The 21,559-nt window shown below is 44.2% G+C and overlaps 1 protein-coding gene across 1 annotated transcript in view; it reads right to left on the bottom strand.

The window, feature by feature from the left end:
• Positions 1-4,947: 4,947 nt before the first annotated feature.
• PDE6D (phosphodiesterase 6D) overlaps positions 4,948-21,559 on the bottom strand; it is a 42,503-nt gene continuing 25,891 nt past the window's right edge. Inside the window, exons 2-5 of the mRNA XM_045031454.1 lie at positions 12,255-12,343; positions 8,602-8,727; positions 7,823-7,928; positions 4,948-5,530 (exon numbers count right to left, since the gene is read on the bottom strand). Of these exons, the coding sequence (XP_044887389.1) occupies positions 5,449-5,530; positions 7,823-7,928; positions 8,602-8,727; positions 12,255-12,343 (403 nt within the window). The 3' untranslated portion in view covers positions 4,948-5,448. The remainder of the gene's footprint in view (positions 5,531-7,822; positions 7,929-8,601; positions 8,728-12,254; positions 12,344-21,559) is intronic.

Here is a 21,559-nt window from a genome sequence, read left to right as displayed (position 1 = left end):
AAGGAGACATACAATTCTCCCCCCAAGGAGTTTAATCACAAATTTAATTAACACGTTTTTTTTTTTAACAAGCATCATCAGCATGGAAACATGTGCTCTGGAATGGTGGCCAAAGCATGAAGGGGTATATGAATGTTTAGCATATCTGGCACGTAAATACCTTGCAACACCGGCTACAAAAGTGCCATGTGAATGCCTGTTCTCGCTTTCAGGTGATACTGTAAATAAGCAGACAGCAGTATTTCCCATAAATGTAAACAAACTTGTTTGTCTTAGCAATTGGCTGAACAAGAAGTAGGACTGAGTGGACTTGTAGGCTCTAAAGTTTTACATTGTTTTGTTTTTGAGTGCAGTTATGTAACCAAAAAAATCTATATTTGTAAGTTACACTTTCACGATAAAGAGACTGTACTACAGTACTTGTATGAGGTGAATTGAAAAATACTATTTCTTTTGCTACACCCAAACCACAGTCAAACGCCAGGGGGTGCCAGCCAGATACAGCTGCTGGTGATCATTCCATTGCAGCGCATGTCACGCTGTGCTCTAGAGATCATGTGGCCTTTTCTTGGTGGATTACAGCATACTGGTATTTGACACACAAAACCCAGTCTGCTCTGAGGCTTGGAGAGGTTCGCCACCTCCTTCCCACACAGTTCAGTCAAGCGCAAGCCTCATGCCTAGGTTTGTATGGCTCAGGAAAGGGCCACTGAATCCTACTTGCTGCCAGACCTCACACTAGACGTGCTGAAAGGCTCGACTCTTGGCTCGGATTTTTGCAGCTGGGTGAGAGGAGGAGTTTGGTTGGACACTTTTTTTTTTTTTATTGGTCACTGAAAAATATTTGTTAAAAAAACCCAACACCTTGCGGTAAGTGCTCCCAGAAGGCTCACTAGTGAGCACAGTTTACGCAGAATACACACAGGGGGGGTTGCCCTCACTGATCCTTGTTGTACAGAGTACCAGGAAAGAAAGCATCCGAAGAAGTGGGTATTCACCCACGAAAGCTCATGCTGCAAAACGTCTGTTAGTCTATAAGGTGCCACAGGATTCTCTGCTGCTTCTACAGGAAAGAAAGCGCCGTTGTGAGCTATTTTCCATCGTACCACAAGAGGGCAGCAGTAACACACACAGCACAAAAACAGCTGGCTTTCAGTGGGTGCAAGGACACTGGGTTAATTGTCATTTTAATGCCAAGGCCAGACTGAAGGCAGAAGCATCATGGTGTGTGCAATTAAACGAGAATGCATCAGAACGCGGGGAGTGCCAACGCCTGCATTTTCCAGAGAAACCTGGCTCGCAGCCGGCAGGACTGGCAGGACACCGCTGACCTTGCTGTAGGTGAGGGTGCAGCCATTCCACACTCGACTGGAAAGGTATGAAGAAGATTCCAGGCTGAAGCCTTTTTGAGCTCTGAAAGGGAGGCCCCGGGTGATAATGTGATAGAGCCTCCCCCTAGCCTGGCATGACATCCAACTCTCTGACCAGGAGGAGTTTAAGACCAGGCTCGTGCTTAGTGGCCATTTGGACAGCCCTCCTCATCACATCAACCCTCCAGCACGACTGGCCTGCTTGTGAGCAGTCGCCGACCGCTTTGATTCCAAAGCTGAAGAGCTTACATTGCTCCCGTAAGGCAGGGATCTAGCTTCTGTCCGAAGCCAGCATCAAAATTCCTAATGACGCCAGTGAGACCTTTCACTTTAACATGGCCGTGCCCAGCCTAAACCAGGTAGACAGTTTTGCAGTATGAGTCGAAGCTCAAACTCAGCCTTTAGTGGACAGAGAGTAGGCGATCTGCTTCCCCGAGAAGTGCTGCCCGTGAAACACGGGTAGGCTTGAGGCAGCATGGTATGCAGAAGGCTTGGACCACCACCGCCTGTTGGGAGCTAAAGCACAGGTTTCAATCTCCCCTTCCCACGTTGCTAAGTAGGAGGGGTCCCGGCTAGATGGACGGGGGGAAGAGGATGAGAACCCCTGTGCTAGAAGCTTGTCTCCAGGGCTGTCAATAAAGCATCCTTCACCAGCATTACACTCACCTAGAAACCGTACCATGCACACCGGTGCAAGTGAATTACATTACCCCGGCACCCCGAGTCACCAGCTGAGATTGGGGCCCCATTGTGTGGGGTGCCATCTACCTGCCTAGTCCCTGCCCCAAAGAGCTTCATCAGGATGCGAGGGATAACAATAGCGTCATCACTGCCTCAGGCAGGCAACAGAGTCACTTGGTTAAGATGGAGAAGCATATATCCTAGACAAGCTACTCCCAGGTGACTGCACCACAGCACGCTGTAATGGCGGCAGTGCAGGCGTAGAGGGCGCCATGCTTGGCCAGCAGCCTTGTGCTGCTGGAGCCTTGTCTAATCAGCCTCTACTTCACACCTAACGAAACGCGCCTCAGTTACAGAGAAACGAAGTCAAACCGTCAGGCCTACCCCCCCACCCCCTTGTCTTGCTGCATTTCCAGCGCAGGCGTCGCAGAAACCTCAACCACAGGGACAGCTCACATGCAAGAGCATGCTAGCACCTGATGCCAGTCGGATGCTATTTAAAAGCTGCCATCATAGCAACAGGTTGGAACAGGTGCAATTCTCCACGGAGGTAATCACACATAAAGACTGTTTCAATAGGAGCAAGCATAGGCTCAAGAGTGTGAAAACGAATATCCCCGGTATTACAGGCCCCACAAACTGAGAGGTTTTTTTAAAAATCATGTGCATTCCTATTTGATTAATCTGAAAAATGCTCCCTGCTACTAGGTTGTAGCTTGTCTTGTTGACAAGAAGCTGCCTCTGCAGCGTGTCACTGGCTAACTCTGCCTGAACTCCCAGCTGGAGGCAGAGTGGTAAACATCACAATATAGCTCCATGTAAACACTGAAGTGGGCTAAACCTGTTTACAAGGAGGACAGTTGTAAGCAGCAGTGTGCTGTAATTTTACCTGGCATATGCGGGGTATTTTGGGCTTGAAAAGCAGTTTGAAAATGGGAGGCCGTGCTATAAAGCTGGGTAATTTACATGCGACTTACCTGGCGCCTTCAGACCCTGCTGGCTTTGGGGCACGTGTGCCTGAACTCCGACCCTGCACCAGGCTGCGAGCCTGCTTGGCACAGGGTTTACATTTCATTGGTTAAAGTGACTCTCCTTCCAATCTGCAAACTGCTACCAAATGGAGATTCCCACTCCCACCCATGCACATATTCCCACCTCTCCTCTCCCAATCCCCCACTGCATGATTCTCGGGGCTTGTCTACACGGTGATTTCGTGTACAGCAAGCCGAAGTGTGAATCTACAGCACAGAAGCATGTGGGCCATGTGGACCCAACTCTCTCACACTGGGAGTTTCATAGTGTGCTTTGACATACGAGTGTTCCAAACAGTCGTGGTCCCCACCTCAGGGACGGCCGAGTGGGGGCATGCTGCCGGCAATGCTCTGCCCCATATGTCCAGCAGGCTCAGACACATTTGGAGGAAGCTGCTGCTGGGGATAATGCACTTTCTTCTCTCAGATTAACAATCCAGGAGCTAAAATGATGCATTTCTCTTATTCCCTATCATTTTCTTATGAATCAGTCCCCATTCACAGGATGGTTTGACCTCATAATCCTCCTAGTTAAGTTCATCAATATCCACTAATCATAAAACTGCCAGTGATGTCTGAGAGCAGAATCTGAAGGCAGAGTCTGTACAAGATTTAAGTTTACTAAGGGAATGAACATGGCTAATTATAAGAAATGTAACAGGAGCTGTGAGTGAGGGTATGTTTGGAAAAGACCTTTGCAGCAGAAGCGCCCTGTGGGGCAGTAGATAGGCCCACACTAAGGAGGAAGGAAGGCCCCAGAGAGGCTCAGTGTGTGGGGCAAGCCCTGCCCCTGTCAATCATGTATGGTAGAGAAGAGGCCTTTAAAAAGAAGGAAATGGCCGCAGTCAGCTGTGGGGAAGATCACCCTGAGTAGGAAATGGATGGAGTGATTCCTTAGGCCACAGGTGGAGCTCCCAGCCAGATCTCCACCCAGACTCTACAGGGAATGCAGCAGTTCCCCAGGGTAAGCCCCACAGAGAGAGCCCCATTCAGCCACCCAGCCAGGACTCCTTGAAAACTGCTACACAGACAGCCCTGAAGCATGAAAGTACTGTTGGCCTCTTTCCGTTTCAGTTGGCTCTGGGAAGTTATTCTGGGTGTGCTGGGACATTTAACTTCCTTTTGATCCCCATCAGAAGAGACTTAAGAAGGTCCACAAAGGGCAGGGTCCCCCTTGCAAGAAATAAGAAAGTGAAGCCTGTGTGTAAGCCACCTAGTGGAAGTAACTGGCTGTGGCCAGGGTCTCCTGTAGCCTGGGAGAAAAGCTTAAGGCCTCTCTCTTACACCCCCCCATATACCATCAAAGCTGGGCGCACATTAGCACTTGATGTTAGCCACTGGAGTCCAAACAGAGCCCCCAGTACAGCATTTCAGTCTCTAGTAAACTCAAGAAAGAGGCATCTTTAGTGATCATCGCTAATGCCTCTCTTCCTGGAGTTTGTGAACTTGGTGGACTATGTCAGGTGCTAGTCTATTCCTATTCAGTACAACCCCCATTTTCCAGATGGTTTTGGACACACCCAATGGAGTTTGGATAAACTAACGTCTGTGCATTGCTGCCCAGGGAAATAGTAAGCTTAAGTTAACCACTGGTTGAATGAACAGGGACAATCCTAGTGTGGAGTGGGGAATCGGAAGGAAGACTTGGTCATCAGCTATAGTTTTCACCTTATTTGGAGGAAGCCTTGAGGAGAAAAGAGTCCAGCAAGAACTTACTATGGAAGTGCTGACAAGACCTTTGTTCTGCTGCCCTTGGCTTGCTGACAGTGGGCTTGCAAGCTGCAGTCTGTCACTTGCTCACAGTTTTAAAATAAGGGGGGAAAAACACAGCTGAAAGGGTTTCCATTCTTTGGACGGTACGAATGTTTTAATTCAGAAATTTGCTTTAATTACATTATGTAATATCAGACTATTTTACAAGTTTAGGGTATGAGAATGTATAGACCATTACACAGAAATCCAGAGAGAGCATAAAAAGTAAACATGGGAAAGGAAAAGGTTAACTTAATCCAAAACAAAGTGCTGAGAGAAGGTGCAAGTGGAAACGAGTGATTACGTACCAAGATCCAGAGAAGTACAAAGGATGAAACTAACATAATTTACAGTGTTGGTTCTGCACAACCATTTTTTGCCCATTTTTACAGAGTCTTTATTCCCCCCCATCACTGAGCTGATGGTTGCGTCTCTCAGGGTTGGGTTTGGTCGGAGGGGAAAACCAAATAACTGATGGGCAAACGTCACAACCCCCGGTGAGCTGGTCCCCAGGCTCACACCTACAGGAAGTGTCTTCCACTGGATAGGCAAGGGGTTCTGCACCAAGAACTGTACGGAGGAAAACTAAAAACAGCCCCAAAAGCCCCCTTATCTCAAACGTAGAAAAGTCTCACTCTGGAAGTGCTTACAAGGAGGTCATCATCGAAGAACTTGGTTTCTATAATAACGTTACCACTGTGGAGGGAAATTAAAAGGAAAGGAAGGAGATATTAGACAAAAGCAATTACAGAATACTGCTGTGAACCGCGCTCTTGCTGGCTTGAGCAAACTCCCTGTCCCCACAATACCTGCTGCCTTTTATTTAAGAATATTTATTGTAAGAATGGAATAATGCAAAGGGAAGCCGCACTGTGACCCGATGACATCAGCAACGGACTAGAATGGAGGGCTGCTCTTTACAAAGTGCTATCAGCCTTATTTTCCCCAGTCAATGAGAGACTTGCCCACTGCATTCCTACAGGGAGCTGCTCCCCCATGTAAAGATGAACAGTTTCTGTTCACTGGGTTGAATGTCACACTGGCTGTGTCACAGGGCAGAGCAGGGGAGGGGATGTATACGATACCCATGAATGGTTAACTTCTGCACGATGTTTTCGAAGCCATGGGTAAAGGAGTAGCATGGCTGGTCACCTTGTGTTACTCGTTCTCTACTGGGGGACATGAAAAGCAGCACCACACGTCCTACTCTGTTATTCTTCCCAAGGTCCCCATATGCCCTCTAGCGCTGGAGGGACCTACCTCAACCAAGGGTGTCATTCTCCCAAGAAATGCTTAAAAGCGAGTGCCTGTTCATGAGTGTCTTGTCTGAACCGCAGTGGAGAGATCTAGTGTCCCACATGGAATATAGATTTTGGGTATGACTGCACACTGTGCTGGTCCGAGGTGGGTTTATGTGTTCTGTGTACTAAAGCAGAGGCATAGTATAGTAATGCTGGGTGTGCTGTAGAGCGAGAGGTGCTGCTGCTCATCGGCGTCCCCAGTGCAGTGAGGCGGTGGTGGTCGGCAAGAACTGGGATGCAGCTGCTCTGCAGCCCCACTGGCAGGAGGAGGTGACAGAGTCTACTCACCCCACCCCAGAGAGGGCTGGGTTGTTTTCAGACCTGACCCGACCTGACACGAAGTCGGGTCCAGTTGGGTTTGGCTCAGGTTTCAAGGCTCTAATTTTAGGAGGCCTTTGGAGAGTGGCATGGAGAACTGAGAGGCCTAGTAAGATTGGTGAATTTGGAACCTACAGAGAACTGGGGGGTGGAAAATGCTCATGTACCCTTGCCACCCTCAATAGGGCTCAGTCCTGAAAACTTTCTGCTTCCTGCAGGGGGGCGGGGAGAATTGTGTCTCATCAGATCAACTTTTGTCTTTATTCTGGATTTTGCAGTCTGGCTCCCCTGGTGCTCACTGGGAGCTGGGGTTGCTTGCAGTGCCCTCAAAAAGGGCTCCCATGTAGCACTGCTCTAACCACTTCACTTATTGTTCCCTCTTCAGAGGCTTTCTGAAAAGTGCCGTCAAAGACTTTTGTGACATCAAAGATGGCGGCTTCCACCACAGCTCCCTCACTGTATGTCTAGTTTCCATCCGGGCAGGGAGGGAGCGAGGGGATGTTTGAGAAGCAGGATCTTCTAGGAGCCCACCAATCTTGGTGTGACCAGCTTCCCGCTATCCGCCTAAACCTGGCAAGAGGATTCTGACATCCTCCTGTCTCTGCTGGCAGACAAAGAGAAATATCTAGCCTGGGGACAGCTCCTATAGGGATGATGGCCTTTTTCAGGGATTATTGCTTGCCAAGGGTCTTCCTCTAGGCTTCTCTTCCCATTAAACCTCCCATTCAAAGTGACGCCCTGGTACTCACTAGCCTGATCCAAGTCCATGAATTGCTGCTCTCCTGTGATGTCGAAGTGTAAGGAGTCAATTAGAGGGCTTTCATTCACATGCTATTTTGCATAACTAATCTATTTTATATCCAAAAGAGGATAAAATATTTGAAGCTTGGCAAAAGTATGCAGTGTTAAAACAAGCACCAGAAGCCAACTTCAGGTCACAGAGGTCTTCTGGGTGACACCACCTGAATAATGCCTGCAGAGATCTCAGAGCAAGAGCCAATCAGCAACAGCTGGCTTTATGGGCATGCACTGAGTCGCTGCTTAGCCTGGGTGTTGAGGGCATTAGAAAAGAATTTTTAAAACTCCTTCACAGTCACCTTTAAAGGCAGCTCCAGTATTTAACATAGAATCAATTCCAGTTTCTCAAAAGTCTTAGCAGCTCTATTAAAGCAAATTAGGCCTATGGGAAAGAGGAAAATGGGGAAGTCCCTCAAGAGCTGGCAGGATGGAACGTGACAAAGTCAATGTCAACTCCTCTCCTCTTTCGCATTTTGAACAATCCTCCAATTTTACTCTTCTGCACCCATGGAAATGCCAAGCACTGCTTCCCCCACAGCGCGCTCAGATTCTCTAACCCCAAGCTACTCACGTTAAAACATTAGCTGGCATCATCTGTGATTCTGGCGCTGCCTCTATCAAGGACTGCCAAGTGTTTGTGGAGTTAGGGATCACAAAGCCGAATTCAAAGAACCATTCTGTGAAGTGAAAAAGAGATCCAAAAGCTTTTTAAGAAAACCACATTGGTCCTATTGCTCTTTACCTGACTGCACAGCCACCTCCTAAAGCTGTTAGTAACAAACACACCTCATGCTCTGCCAGCAGTTTGTATGTAAATTCAGAAGGGAAATGCTATGTAAAAACTAGGATTGTACAACTCAACCTGCACTCAACATCCTCTCTGCCTCCACTATGCCCTTGAGGAGCAGATCAGAAGAGCAATGGCACAGTCATGCCACTTTTCTTGTGATTAACTCAGAAGAAACTGGGCCAAGTTAGATTTATTTGGAGTGCTCTAAATCCTCCCCCTCTTCAAAAACTTCCCCACGTAAGGACAGCTCGAAGTAGGGGCATAATTAATAAAACAAGGCAGGGAGGTTTGGTACTCTTATACCCCCTAGATCAAGTGTAATATTACAACAAGGCATACTAGATCATGCTGTTATAAGGTCACATGCACAAGGGTTAATACGCTTATGAAATGGTCACTTTAATGCTCTGGGCCATCAGGTCTGACTAGCACTCCACCTCCACATTACTCTTAAAAATTAAACAAATGTTCAGCCCGTCTCATTGCCCTCAATCCCGGCCATTTTACAAAGCATCACTTCACCACGTCCTAGTACAGCTGTCCACGGAACGGAGCGATACCTTCTAGACACTGCCCTTTGAAATAAACTTTCTGTTCCAGTCGGAATTTTTCCATTTGTTCTGCGGAGGAGAAGTTTAGCTCCCGAGACACAGCTTTGCATTTCAGGATTTTCTTAGGAACTCGAGCTGTGGAAGTAAATCCGACAACCATTACTCTGACAATAGCGCAGGGTTTATTTTGTTATTTATGCCACCCTCTGAAATGCTAACCCAATGCAGAGGCTCTGAGCACAGTTCAGGCCAAAAGTGCAACTAAAAATATGAGTCCCATTTTACAGACGTGGACACTAAGGCACAGATAACTTTAACCTAATCCCTGGCCTGGAATCTCACAGCAAGACTGTGGCAGAGCCAGAAAAATACCCAGGTCTCTTGACTCCTCATTCCTGGTAATGTACTACTGAAGCCACGTTACCTCAGGCTAAAATGTGACCTGCAACATTACAAATTACTTTAGAAAATGTGCTAAACGTGGCAAGTAGGCAGAGGGCTATTCTGCACATGAACTAGTACCCTTTCCCCCTTCAGCTCTCCTTTTCAGGCTCTGTATCCTGATCAAACCCCAACCCAGCAAGTGCTATTCTGGTGATTTCACATGGACCCTGGGAGCCATTCTGTAAGTGCACAGGAAGTGTCTGGTTCCCAAAACACCTACTCCAGGACAATAAAACTGTACATTTTTAGAGACAAAATGGATCTGGCATGCCCACGTGGCTGGGCTCCCATGGTGGGTATGACACTGCCAGCAAATGGCAAACTGTAGCTGATTTTGTAAGATCTTTAGGGGAAGAGGAGGAAGTCTGGGAGCATCAGTTATTGTGCTGAAATGTCACAGTAACGAGGAAAAAGGGCATATTCAGTGCACTGACATGCTACCAAGCCCTTCGCTCTTAGGTGGTGTGATTCTATATCCTTACAGTGTACTAGAAAGTGTTTTCATGCAAAGTTATATTTTATGAACAGAACTGCTCCTAAACAGAAAGCCTATCAAAATGTCCACGAGCAGACAGCAAGCTGCTGTTTAATAACAGGAAAAGCCCATCATACCCCAGGCAAATCCATCTAATGTACAATAGTTTAATGGCCTGGGACTTTGATACGATGCTGATTTAGAGAGCTACAGGGGATCATGATGTAAGCTATCACTTTGTCCCAGGGAGGAGCACCGATCCCATGATTTAAAAAACACAACCACAATGGAGCTGCTTGAAGTTTTTCCCCCCTAATCCACTAATAGTTTTAAGCTATTTTCATTGCATAACACCAACATTCACCTCTGTTCCTTGCAAGTACACACTGCAGCCTATTGTGAATATGGCCTGCCCATTTAATGATATAGTACCTCATTAAATCATTGTGCATTGTATTTATTTGGGCCTTGAGACGTATGGTGTTTTGCTGTTAATGACTGTAAATGCCTTAAAATTACTCAAATCTGTATTTTGCACAACTGACCTTTGGACTCTTTTGCTATATATCTGACTCTTTATGTTCACAATGACCAGACTGTGACTTGCTATGACAAAACAATAGCTGTAATGATATTAGTACTACACACTTCTGATACAGGATAGTCTGAAAGAGATTGGAGACTCTGTTTTAATTAAGTCCCAGTTTACCTGTGAAGTAGGCAAATATTATCACGGTTTTATACAAGGGGGAAATCTAACGTGCAGAGAGGCGATAGGACTTGCCTAAATGACAGAGCTGGGACTAGAACTCACGAGTCCCCAACCTTCTCTTCTATCCACAAGAAAAAACACTCCACCCTGTAGTCTAGAGAAGCTAGAGAGAGCCAGGAAAGTGTAACAGTCTGTCTACATACAGTGAAGGAAGAAGATTCAGAAGCTACCAGTGCCTCTGGGAAGAAGTTGTAAGAGGAAGTCAGAGAACAATGGGAACAAATGCCTCAGGATTTACATTTTCTGCTTCCTGCAGCCCAGTCTCTTACTCCTCCCTCAGCTGCTATTAGCTACTCTCTCTCTTTCGTGCCCCTTTCTTGCCTTCACACCCAATATTACACAGTGGCTAAAAAGAGGGCAAAGCAGAACTACCCCATAGTTTAAGCAATGAAGCACCAGGGTGAAGAATTACCTTATTTTTTTAAAATCCGTGTCTCAATTATTTTACTACAGTTGTATTTAAAATTGCTGGAACCTGTCCCTTCACCACAGGCATCTGAATAAACCCTGTTCTACAGAGTTCTGATGTACTGTTAAATATTTCCTTGGTTTCAGAACCAGGCCCGTATGTTCAGTCGTGTTTGTAATGATGGCATTTCCAGTTTTTTGCTAGGCATGCGATACTAGCAGAGTATGTCACTAGGTATGTTAACAGGACTGCAGCTATTTGCTGCTAAAAAGCAGTGGAGTGAGACCAGGAGAGACTTGTCAGGCCCAAGTGGATGAGCTCAGAAGAGGCCAGATTAATGTTTTAACACCGTGCTTCTCTTATCTAACGCTGCATTTCAATTCAGACTCTCAACCTTCCCATTACAGCATCAGGCCTCTCTTGAGCAGAGACTGTCATGCCCAACTGTGCACTGTTTGTGTGAAGTGGAAGAGTGCCCACGGGGAACCTGATTAGGAGTAGCAAGTCCATTTCATTTGTGACCCAAGCTAGCTTTGAAACCAAATCTCTGTAGTTGAAAGACAAGAATTAACCCTGTGTCCTACCCAGCCCTGTATTGCATTAAACAGCTCCAATTCTCCATCCCCTCTACCCTGACAGCATTACTACTTAAAAAAAATCATTACAAAGGAATAATGTAAGAGCTGGATCCTGCTGCCACTCTCTGGTGCCACGTGCCTGCTGCCCTTGCATGATAGGAGATTTTATAATTCACAGGGAGATGAATGCCCTAGTATCACCAAGCAGGATTCAGCCCTTGTCGTTTAAGCAAAAATTCATAAGTAACGTTAAAGTAAATGGATGACCAAGGTTACTCCACTCTTCATAGACCATTAGCATGGTGCTCACATTATCAGAAAAGCCTTTTGAGTGAATTCGCTGAGGCCATGCTGTTCTATACATAGCCAGTGTGACAAACAGCCTATATTGCGGTAAGCTTGCTTTCAATTACTATCCCTTTCCGACACGTTTCCATACTGGCATGGGATATTAGATATCAAAGCAGAGTAATGGACAATGGAATACTTTGCGAGGCCTCTAGGAACAGATACGAAAGGCAGAAAGGGAAGAGAAGCCACAGACAGAAGTGGAGAGCACAGAAGCGTCCCATTTCCACTTCAGCATTAAATTCTCCCAATGCTCTGGAGAAAGTAAGTAATGGTCAAGTTGACAGAGAGCCAACAGTATGCACATTTCCCCATATAGGTCTCCCACTGTGCCTCAACCGTGATCAATACAACTACTAGCCCAGTCCCAGTCACACTGTGTGGTAAGGCTTATTTTTTTTAATGGATTAAGAGGAAAAGTGTGACAATCAGGTGTGCAGAAGTAAATTAACCCATTGAGCTCCTTGTATTCAGTCTTAACATCTCTCCTTTGCCTACAGCTGACCCACCTGCTCCTTGTGCTGTAGAATCAAAGTCCAAGCAAACAGTCTATCCTTCAAAAGCGGTGCCATACTGACTGCAGTCAGGGCCCATAGATAGTTTATTGCCCAACCCGACAGGGAGGCTATACCTTACCTTCATGCTCCACTCCAGGTACAGACAGATCTTCTGTTCCTTGCCAGAGGATTTTCCCTGTCTCTGCATCCCGAAGGTTCATCCAATTTCTGATTGGGAGGTGATTAAGGAAAACGAGCTGTGCTTTTAGACTCTGTGCCCATTAGTCTTTGCCTAGCACTGAAGTAGGCTACCCGGAATTAAGCAGGAGTTATACTAAAACCTTACTTTGACATGCCATGTATTTGGAGCTACGGCACCAAGGAGGGGAGATGTCCCTCTCATGGTTTACAAACAAACCAACATTAGCCCAGAGTCAACGTAACAAGTGAACGGCATCCACTCATTAAGTTTTCCCTTAAAACTGATGCTCTTTGGCCTTGACGACTATATTCTACTTATGTCTAATGGATCAGGGAGACATCACCATATTGCAGGGAAGCAAGCAGCAGCATTAGTATCTATAGCAGATAATTCTATAATACAATTCCTCATCACCATTCCCTCACTTCTCAAGAGGAATGAGAAAAGGAGAAACATAAGAGAAACACACCTGCGTGTCACTAGAGAAAGAATGTTGGATCAATTTTCCTGATGTGCAGAGTGTGGTAAAGAGTGTTGTTCTAACATTTTTGGCACAAGTAACTCTCATATTAACCGAAATTATCTAAGAACAGCACACCCTTGGTGGAGTTTCCCCAAGGAACAAGAGCTAAACACACCTAGTAAGAGTGAGTAAGTTTGTAAGTGTTATGTACCAGACTTCTAATGGTATGGATTGATGTAGTACTCATGAAAGTTAAATAGGAGTGTGGAATACAGACTTTCAAAGGCACAAATAGCAATTAGCCTAAGTGTCATTTGTGCGGTTGAAAAGCTTTCCCATAGTGTATACTGTGCACACACCCACACTCTGGAATTGGGAATCTACAAAGCCATTTTGGATAGTCAATATTGTATATCCTGATGAATAGCCTTCAAAAAGGCTGAAGCAGACTTGCCATATTCCCAAAACCACAGTCCCTGCTGCCACAGCTGATCACAGGGGCACTCATGAAGTCACCAGCATTTACATGCTGAAGTACTGGTGCATAGCAGGACCTCTGCCCTTTATAAGACAGCTGCAGCGTGAACCTGTGGAAAAACAGGAGAAAATGCCATTAAGACTTTTGCAGCATCCTCTCTAGGTACTGGTTAGTTTATGTCAGTGTCCACAATGTACTTGGCACTTTCCAGGCATTCAAGAAGGGACATCCCCTGCCATGCAAAGCTTGCATTCTAGGACAGCGGTTTAGGGGGAAGAATAATAATTAATCAGGTTATTTATACAAGTCAAAGCTATTCACTGTAGCAGCACAGCAGAGCTGGGTCTTTAGGAGCGAGCCAGAGGGGGCCTTGTGGATGAACTCAGAGGTTATACTATGTACAAAGGGCTTCCTGGAAGAAGGCGATTGTGCGAGGAGCTGACAAACTGGCAGATGAGGGTGGGAAAAATGGGAGGAGAGTTGGGCTGGGGTGCAACAGGAGAGGATAAGTAGGGTCGGGCAGAGTTATATGCATGTACACCTCTACCCCGTTATAACGTGACCCGATATAACACGGGTTCGCGTACAGCGCGGTAGCAGCGGGGCTCCAGCGGCGCTTTAAAGGGTCTGGGGCTCTGGCTGCTGCGGGGAGCCCCAGGCCCTTTCAATCACCGCTGGAGCCCTGACACTGCTACCCCGGGGCTGCAGGAGTGGGGCTCGCCGGCGATTGAAAGGGCCTGGGGCTCCCCGCAGCAGCTGGAGCCCAGAGTTTTTTAAATCACCACCGGAGCCCTGCCGCCCTTACCCTGATATAATGGGGTTTCAGCTATAATGTGGCAGGGATTTTTGGCTCCCCATGACCGCATTATAGCAGGGTAGAGGTGTATATATTTCAGTTTGTAATGTACTTAATCTCTGGGCAGACTCACAAAACTCTTAATCTCTACATTGCTCAGTGACAGTACTGAAAGTACTCAAGGTATTTCTGGAGCCCGGGGGAGAAAACACATGCTTTAGCAGCTTTTATTTTACTTAGTGATGTTTGTTTGTTTGAAAATTGTGTATGTGGAGGAGGGAGGAAGTTGAGTTAAAATTTCTAATGATTTTTAAATATAAAATTTCCAACAGACAACCGTAAACAGAGCTAGAGAAGAGAGATTTGCTTAGATACTTGTGTGCAATCCAGACACCTATAAACCAGAGGATCACCATGAATGACACCATACTCCTCTATTTTAAGGTATTTCTGTGACCCAGTTACTACGGTATCTGAGCATCTCACAAGTGTTAACGTTTACAACACACCTGTGAGGTAGGGAGTGCAGATTTTTAAAGGTATTTAGCTGTTGCTCCACTCAGCATTGCAAAGTCTACGTGACTTAGGAGCCTAATTTTATTTTCAAAACAGGGTTACGCACTTGAAAGAAAATCCTGAGTGGAACAACTATAGCCTCATAACTCAATTACTGGCACGAACACAACAGATGGATGAATGTGACTATTACTCTAAGCACAGGGTTATGGGGCTGTACTGACCTCCTATTTCTGGTCAGTAAAAATACACTGTAGGCATAACGGACAGAGGTTGACAGTCTAAAAAAGATTTCTCTCTAGTTGAAATCCAAACTAACTGGTAATTTAAATTATGCCTGCATATTGGACACTGCAATCTATTTTGACATTGAAGGTGTTAGACTTCCAGGCAGTGTCCTTGTCAAATTTTGTTCTATATTGATGTTCTAGTGTCATGGTAAAGCTGTGTGTGATTGTCTCCTCTGTGCTTTGTATTCTGTCAACTTAAAGATCAATTAGAAGTAAAAAGCTTAACACTAGATCCCGGCTGTCCTGAGTTTGTAGGTCAGCAATTCATGAAATAATTCCTAGCAGATACCTTGTATTTCAAAAATCTAGGCTTAAATTGCAGTACCAAATAAAGGCGGCTAAAGAACTCCTAGCCATGATGGATTTATGTGTAAACTCAGCACAAGCTCTTGTAAGACTTTTATGAATGAAAAAATAAATTTAAAAATCAACCTGGCCATAGTTACAAATGCAAAACAGGGTTTAAAAAAACCCCTAAACAAACGAATGGCACCAGCTATTTATACACTCAAGCATATTTTATCAGACCATAATACATTAGCCATTTTACAATTTTTTCCCCCAAGAAGCTAAGCATTATTAAAAAGGAAAAATAATCTCTCTTCACATACATACAAAAGAGCATCTTGAACTAGACAAAGTCCCTCACATTCAGATTTTTAATTAAAATTTTGTATTTTTCTTGAACAATCACCAGAGAAATGGGAAAACTATTTCCTAACTCAAAATTTTAGTTCATTTCCAGAGATTACTATAATGGGCTAAAAAGCACTGGTTAGGGAATACCTAGCAAAGCAGCAGCTACACTGCTGACCTAGTTAGGAGCTTATCGTACTATTTCTGTCATCTTGCATGGAAAGCTTGGTACTAGGACATGCCCCATAGTGAAGAAAATGGAGGCCTTGAACCAAACCCACATGTGCTGTTATCTCCTAATGTGTTTAATTGGTTTAAGATTCTTTCATCCCAGCAGGAGAGATATTGTTACTAAAAATAAAAACGCTCCATCTTCTGAACAGCAGTGGGGACTTGCAGGCAGGATCAGGAGGGCATATGAAGTATCATTAAGTAGAAAAAGTACATTAATATGGGCTTAACACAATCATTCTTATTGAAGAAAGCCTGTCTCAGAAGTTTGAGAAGGAAACTTGAAGGTGCAAGTTAAAGAGAAGATACAGCCCAGTGAATTGTGGCATCATGAAGCTTAGACAACAAGGAGTAACAATAGAGTATCTGTAATCTGGTTTCTACAAGCAACATCAAAAAGCATAAGATCCTTTACCAACACTGAGTTTTCATGCTTCTGTTATTTCCTATGGGATTTAAGACTCAATATGTCAAATCACCTTCAATCTTGGAGGCATGGAACGATTAGGCAGAACAGCAGACGGGAGAACTGTTGATCTATTTATATTCCACCACCTACCAGGTCAGCAAAGTCTTGTATAAAAGCTGGAATTTAACTTGCTTTATAGACACTTGACAAATTAGCTTCCTCACAGACATACTTTGCTCAGCCTGATAAAGAGAAATAAGATGTGCATTTCCAAACGCAAGTTATGTTGTCTTGACCATCTCTGATCTATGAAGAGGAATGTTTCTTTTTATTTTCGTATCTGTCAAAGACACCATTTTTCTTCACAAAGTCAGGATGTACTGATTCCTATTTAGACTTGGCATGGCAAAAGGCTGCTAATTAAGGATGGATTTGAAGGAGGAGGAATTCCGGAGGAATGATTCATTTATAGTAGGATGTGGCGAAAGAAACCATGCCTTTATCTACCTTGCTACTGTTTGTACCCTATGATATTTTCCTTCAGTGCATCTCTAACTCTATTTTGACTACCTCAAAGGCTGTGGCAGCCAAACTGCTGTCATGTCGTCCATGAAAGCCTAGGTCTTTTAGTTTCAGCCTATGCCATCTTGACTGTTCTTAACCCTCTAGGAAGTTTTGTACGCTTCATTATCTTTCCTAATGAAAGAGCCTAGTTTTTGCAGCTAGTCTTTCATCCTCTTCCCCAGCTTCTCATTATCAATACAATATAGCATTCAAAAGGTGTGCACAACACATCAGGTGTGATCAGGTTGTCAACAAGCACACAGGAAAAAGGAGTATCCTAGAGAATAATTGACGAAATAGAGTGTGAAGCCAAAAAGCTTCTACATTAGATTTGTGTAAGCAACCCCCTTTCCCAAAACAAGCTTGTGTTCTAAACCACCCAACTTGATTTTATCATGTTGCCTACAGTGGAAAGTATAAACAACCAGGTAATCATGGCATGGATCAGCATATTAGTTTAGAGGGCAACAGTTCAGTTGAGTAGTAAATAGGAATGTTTAGTAGCCTATTTATATCAGATATAGATTTACCAGGTAGAGTATTTTTATACTAGATTTTTTCCTTTACAGCATTTGATTTTGAAGTAGGTAGCCCTTTGGGACTTAGAAACACGGGAGATGGTCAGAAGGCTATTGGATTACAGATTAGTGCACCCAAATGGCCTAAGGCTTTCCCTCTGTTCCAGTCACTCACCCTGTAACCTCTCCAGTGCATCTGCTGTTACAGCCTCTAGGACGCAGCTCAGCAAAGTACTTAAGGTACATCCTGCACTGCAACAGGAGACATGACTGCAGCATGTCTAGATATACACACGGTATTTGTGATCTAACTAGCCATGAAGAAGGTCATGTTCCATACACAGGCTGCCAGAGCCCATAGCTACTGCTTATAAAACCTTCCAGACATCTGTGTTCTTTTATGTACAAGCAGAGTGGACTTTACAGCCGTGATACAACTTAAGGGTATGTCGGCAGTGCAGTTGGAGGTGTGACCGCAGCATGTGCGGAGATGCCCGAATTGGCTTTAATTTAGCTAGCTCCAACGGCAATGACAGTGAAGCCATGGCAGCACAGGCGCCGTCATGGGCTAGCCACTAGAGTACATAACCAGGGCCCTGGACGGGCTTGTACACCCATGCTGCTGTGGCTTCACTGCTGTTAACAGCAGTGAAGCCACAGCAGCATGGGTGTACAAGCCCGTCCAGGGCCCAGTGAAGCCACAGCAGCATGGGTGTACAAGCCCGTCCAGGGCCCTGGTTATGTACTCTAGTGGCTAGCCCATGACGGCGCCTGTGCTGCCATGGCTTCACTGTCATTGCCGTTGGAGCTAGCTAAATTAAAGCCAATTCGGGCATCACCGCACATGCTGCGGTCACACCTCCAACTGCACTGCCGACATACCCTTAAATTGTATCACGGCTGTAAAGTCCACTCTGCTTGTACATAAAAGAACACAGATGTCTTGAAGGTTTTATAAGCAGTAGCTATAGGCTCTGGCAGCCTGTGTATGGAACATGACCTTCTTCATAGTCAAAGACTAAAATTCAGTGTAAAACCTTATTTGAAGGAACTGGAAGAATGTGAATTCTTTTGTCCACACAGTTTGTCTGGTAATAAGTGCTGCAATAGATACACAAACTGATAGCTATTGCTCATGTGTTATCATAACCTTTGGGTATTTTAAGGAATCCACAGAACACTGTCACCTCCACTTACTACCAGGCAACATCATGCTCTCTGGGCTCCAGATTAACAAAAAAGAATGTCTGTATGTACATTACAAGTGTACATAGCATTTTAAACTCCGCTGTTATAAAGCCAGTTTTTGTAGGGGGTGAAGGACAAGGAGTAAGTCTTTCAGACAACAATCACTGCACTCATCCAAGAATAACTCAAGGTACTATGAACCATTGAGGTGATCTATTAAATCCCTAAATGGGAAGAAGCCAATTAGGCCTTCACAGCACCTCTGACGTACTCTAGTACTAGCTGTGAAGGAAGCTGCTCTTAAGCTTCCTGTACGGAACAAATCAATTGTGCAACTGCAGTTAGAGACCCAAATATTAACATGAACCATAAGATAGGATATATCCTCCCCCAACCAACAGTCATTTCACAGTAACTAGGTAATCAGGAGGATATATTTAACAGCTCACGGTAATGAAAAAAAAATCCTAGAGTGCTTGTCACATTTTAACCAATACCAACTGCTTAGTATCCTTCCTACTATTTTTCTTGTCTTTGTTTTTACATTTCCCCTTATATCATTACCAATAGTTGCTACCTATATGATCCCATGTTCGCTACAACATGCTTTCATCTTATGTCATACAATCCTCAGTTCAGCTGGAGAGTTCTTGGACTGAACTTGGTAAAACACCAACTGATATTACTGAAATAAGTCAACACTACATAGGTTCATTTTAATAGAATACTGTTAACAGTAACCACTTAAAAGTAATATAGAAGTTAATATAGCTGCTTTATCTCTACTGTAAAGTAAAATCCAGGTCTCAGATTTTACCACCTCTACTATGCAGGAAGTCTGATCTTGTGGTTAAAGCACAGGACTAGGACACAGGTGCTGTAAATTATATTCATGGCTCTGTTGCACATTTCCTGTGTGAACTCAGACAAGTCACTTACACCTTGTGTCAGATCAACATCTGTAGAGCCTCAATGAGCTACTTCCCTACCAAGGGAATGTTGCAACGATAAATCCATTAATATTTCCGTGGTGCTTGGGTATTACGGAGACCACAGAAAACTAATACCTAAAAGCCAACAGAGGGTAACTTTTAATCAGTTCAGTTGCAAAGTGCTGCTTACCACACAAGCCGTAAAAAAAATACAGAAGCCATCTACTTGGCATATTTTGTTAATGCAGTAAAATCATGTCTAGATTCTGCCGGTAAGGAATTAAGAGTGCAAGGGCTTAACTGGTGTAACAGCTGTGTCCAACATACAACCTAGGATTCCAGCAAAGGAGTCCCAACTATCATTCACCATTTTTACAGCTAAAATGACAACATCAACAGGATTGCTGATTCTAACTAATGGAATTTGGGCATGGAGCCTACTTTTAATTTCCCCTAATTTTCCTTCTAGTCTGTTCTACTGTCTGAAAAAATTCATAGTTAAATCTTTCCAAGTTACTGGGAACTAGTAAATATTTAATATTTGGTCAGAATTTGGGACACCTGCAATACCACATTTATACTGCAGACTAAGAACTCTTAAGCCATGAAAAGGGGATGGGTATTTAAAGGCTGTGGGGAAGACCACTTTTAAGCCACTTCCAGATATACTGTAAAATAGGCCAAGCTTCAGTTTCACTAGCTTTTTCTCTCCTCCACAAGCTGAATGGGGAACAACTGGAAGGACTGGGCTTTTGAGGCAAGAGTTACATACCAAATGAGAAGCTAAAGGTCATCAAGTTACTGTGTTCTATGGGGCACTAGGCAAAGAGAATAAATTCCGTGGCTCAGTATCACAGCTTGAAAAACTTAGGTAAAGGAGAAACAAGATGACACTGTTTTAATATATTTACTTACCTGTCTAAATGAAACTAAGTTGGCACCTCAGAGGCTAACCCTCTTGCATTTTTATTATTTTGTGGAAAGTTTTAAACAAATTCCAGGCCTCAGCAATTTTAGTCACTACTAAGCAGTAGAAAATAATCTTGGCCTCTACAAACAGCCTTTGATTTCTTCAGACAAAAGCAAAAATGTGTGACATCCCCTGGTAGTTCTCTGCAGTCGATGAGAAGGCTTTCTTATCAGTATGTACCAGCAAAAGTTCAGCCGACTCACAGTCCCAACAGAGCAAGAGATGCTGTGCACTTCTGCTATAAACGCTTCTAAGCCCAATCTAAAAAGACTCCAAAGTTGAGCTTTTGAGTTGCCATGCAAGGAAAACAAAAATGAAAAATACAACACATGTGGTTTATGGTTATAACTATTGTTTAAAGGGAGAATAAATTATCATACCAAACTCCCACAAAAATCTTTAGCTTACAGCAGGTGCTAGTGACAGATGGAGCCAGTTGCCTTGTATAGCAGCTCTGAGAAAATGGTTTGTTCGCTACTGTTAGGAATTTTTTTTGTTCCCATGAGAAACAGACATAGTAAAAGTGGTTCATTGAACCAGACTACAGTGCCAGGGAATAAAAACAAGATGAAACAATACAGTGCTTTTATGTTGGCTTTCCGGTGCCTGTGTTTGTTCGGTTTCTTTCTTTGGCTCTTGTGAACTGATGTGCCAGAATTTTTTTGTGCCAGTCCCCCAGCAGGAAAAGTTGCAAGTGATCACATCCGGACATCACTGTACTCTAGCCAGTAAAACAATTATTAGTTTAGAAAAACCCAATGTTGTTTACAGGACCATTACAGAAGCATAAATTGCATGAACAAAATGACCTTCTCTTTTTAATTTGACAATATGCAATTCCTGCCCATCCTGCCTACATTTAAATTGATCCATATAATTAGCATGCTAGAAAAGCTTCAACTCATGCTAAGAAACCTTTGAATATTACCATAATTAATGTCGTTAATAATGCTCTGAAGTTTGCAGAAGCAGCAGGGGAGTCAATGGGAGTGATGTGTGCATCCAAGGGAAGAACTTGGCCTTTAAAATCCAGAGGACTTTATCAGAACATAATTTTAAAGTGTAAGAACAGCTATAGGAACAGAAGTGAATGCCGCTACAGAGGAAACTAATGGATAAGAAGTATACATGAGTAATTGAAAAGCCAATTGAAGCACAAAACACTGGGATTGCCTCAGAATAAAACGACAAATGGAAGCTCTTCCTTCACATGAAAAAGATTCCAGAGACCCTCCCCACAGATTTAGTGGA

Source organism: Mauremys mutica, chromosome 9, assembly GCF_020497125.1.
Source record: "Mauremys mutica isolate MM-2020 ecotype Southern chromosome 9, ASM2049712v1, whole genome shotgun sequence".
In the NCBI taxonomy this organism is placed as follows: Eukaryota; Metazoa; Chordata; order Testudines; family Geoemydidae; genus Mauremys; species Mauremys mutica.
This window is presented reverse-complemented; position numbering and strand designations above follow the sequence as displayed.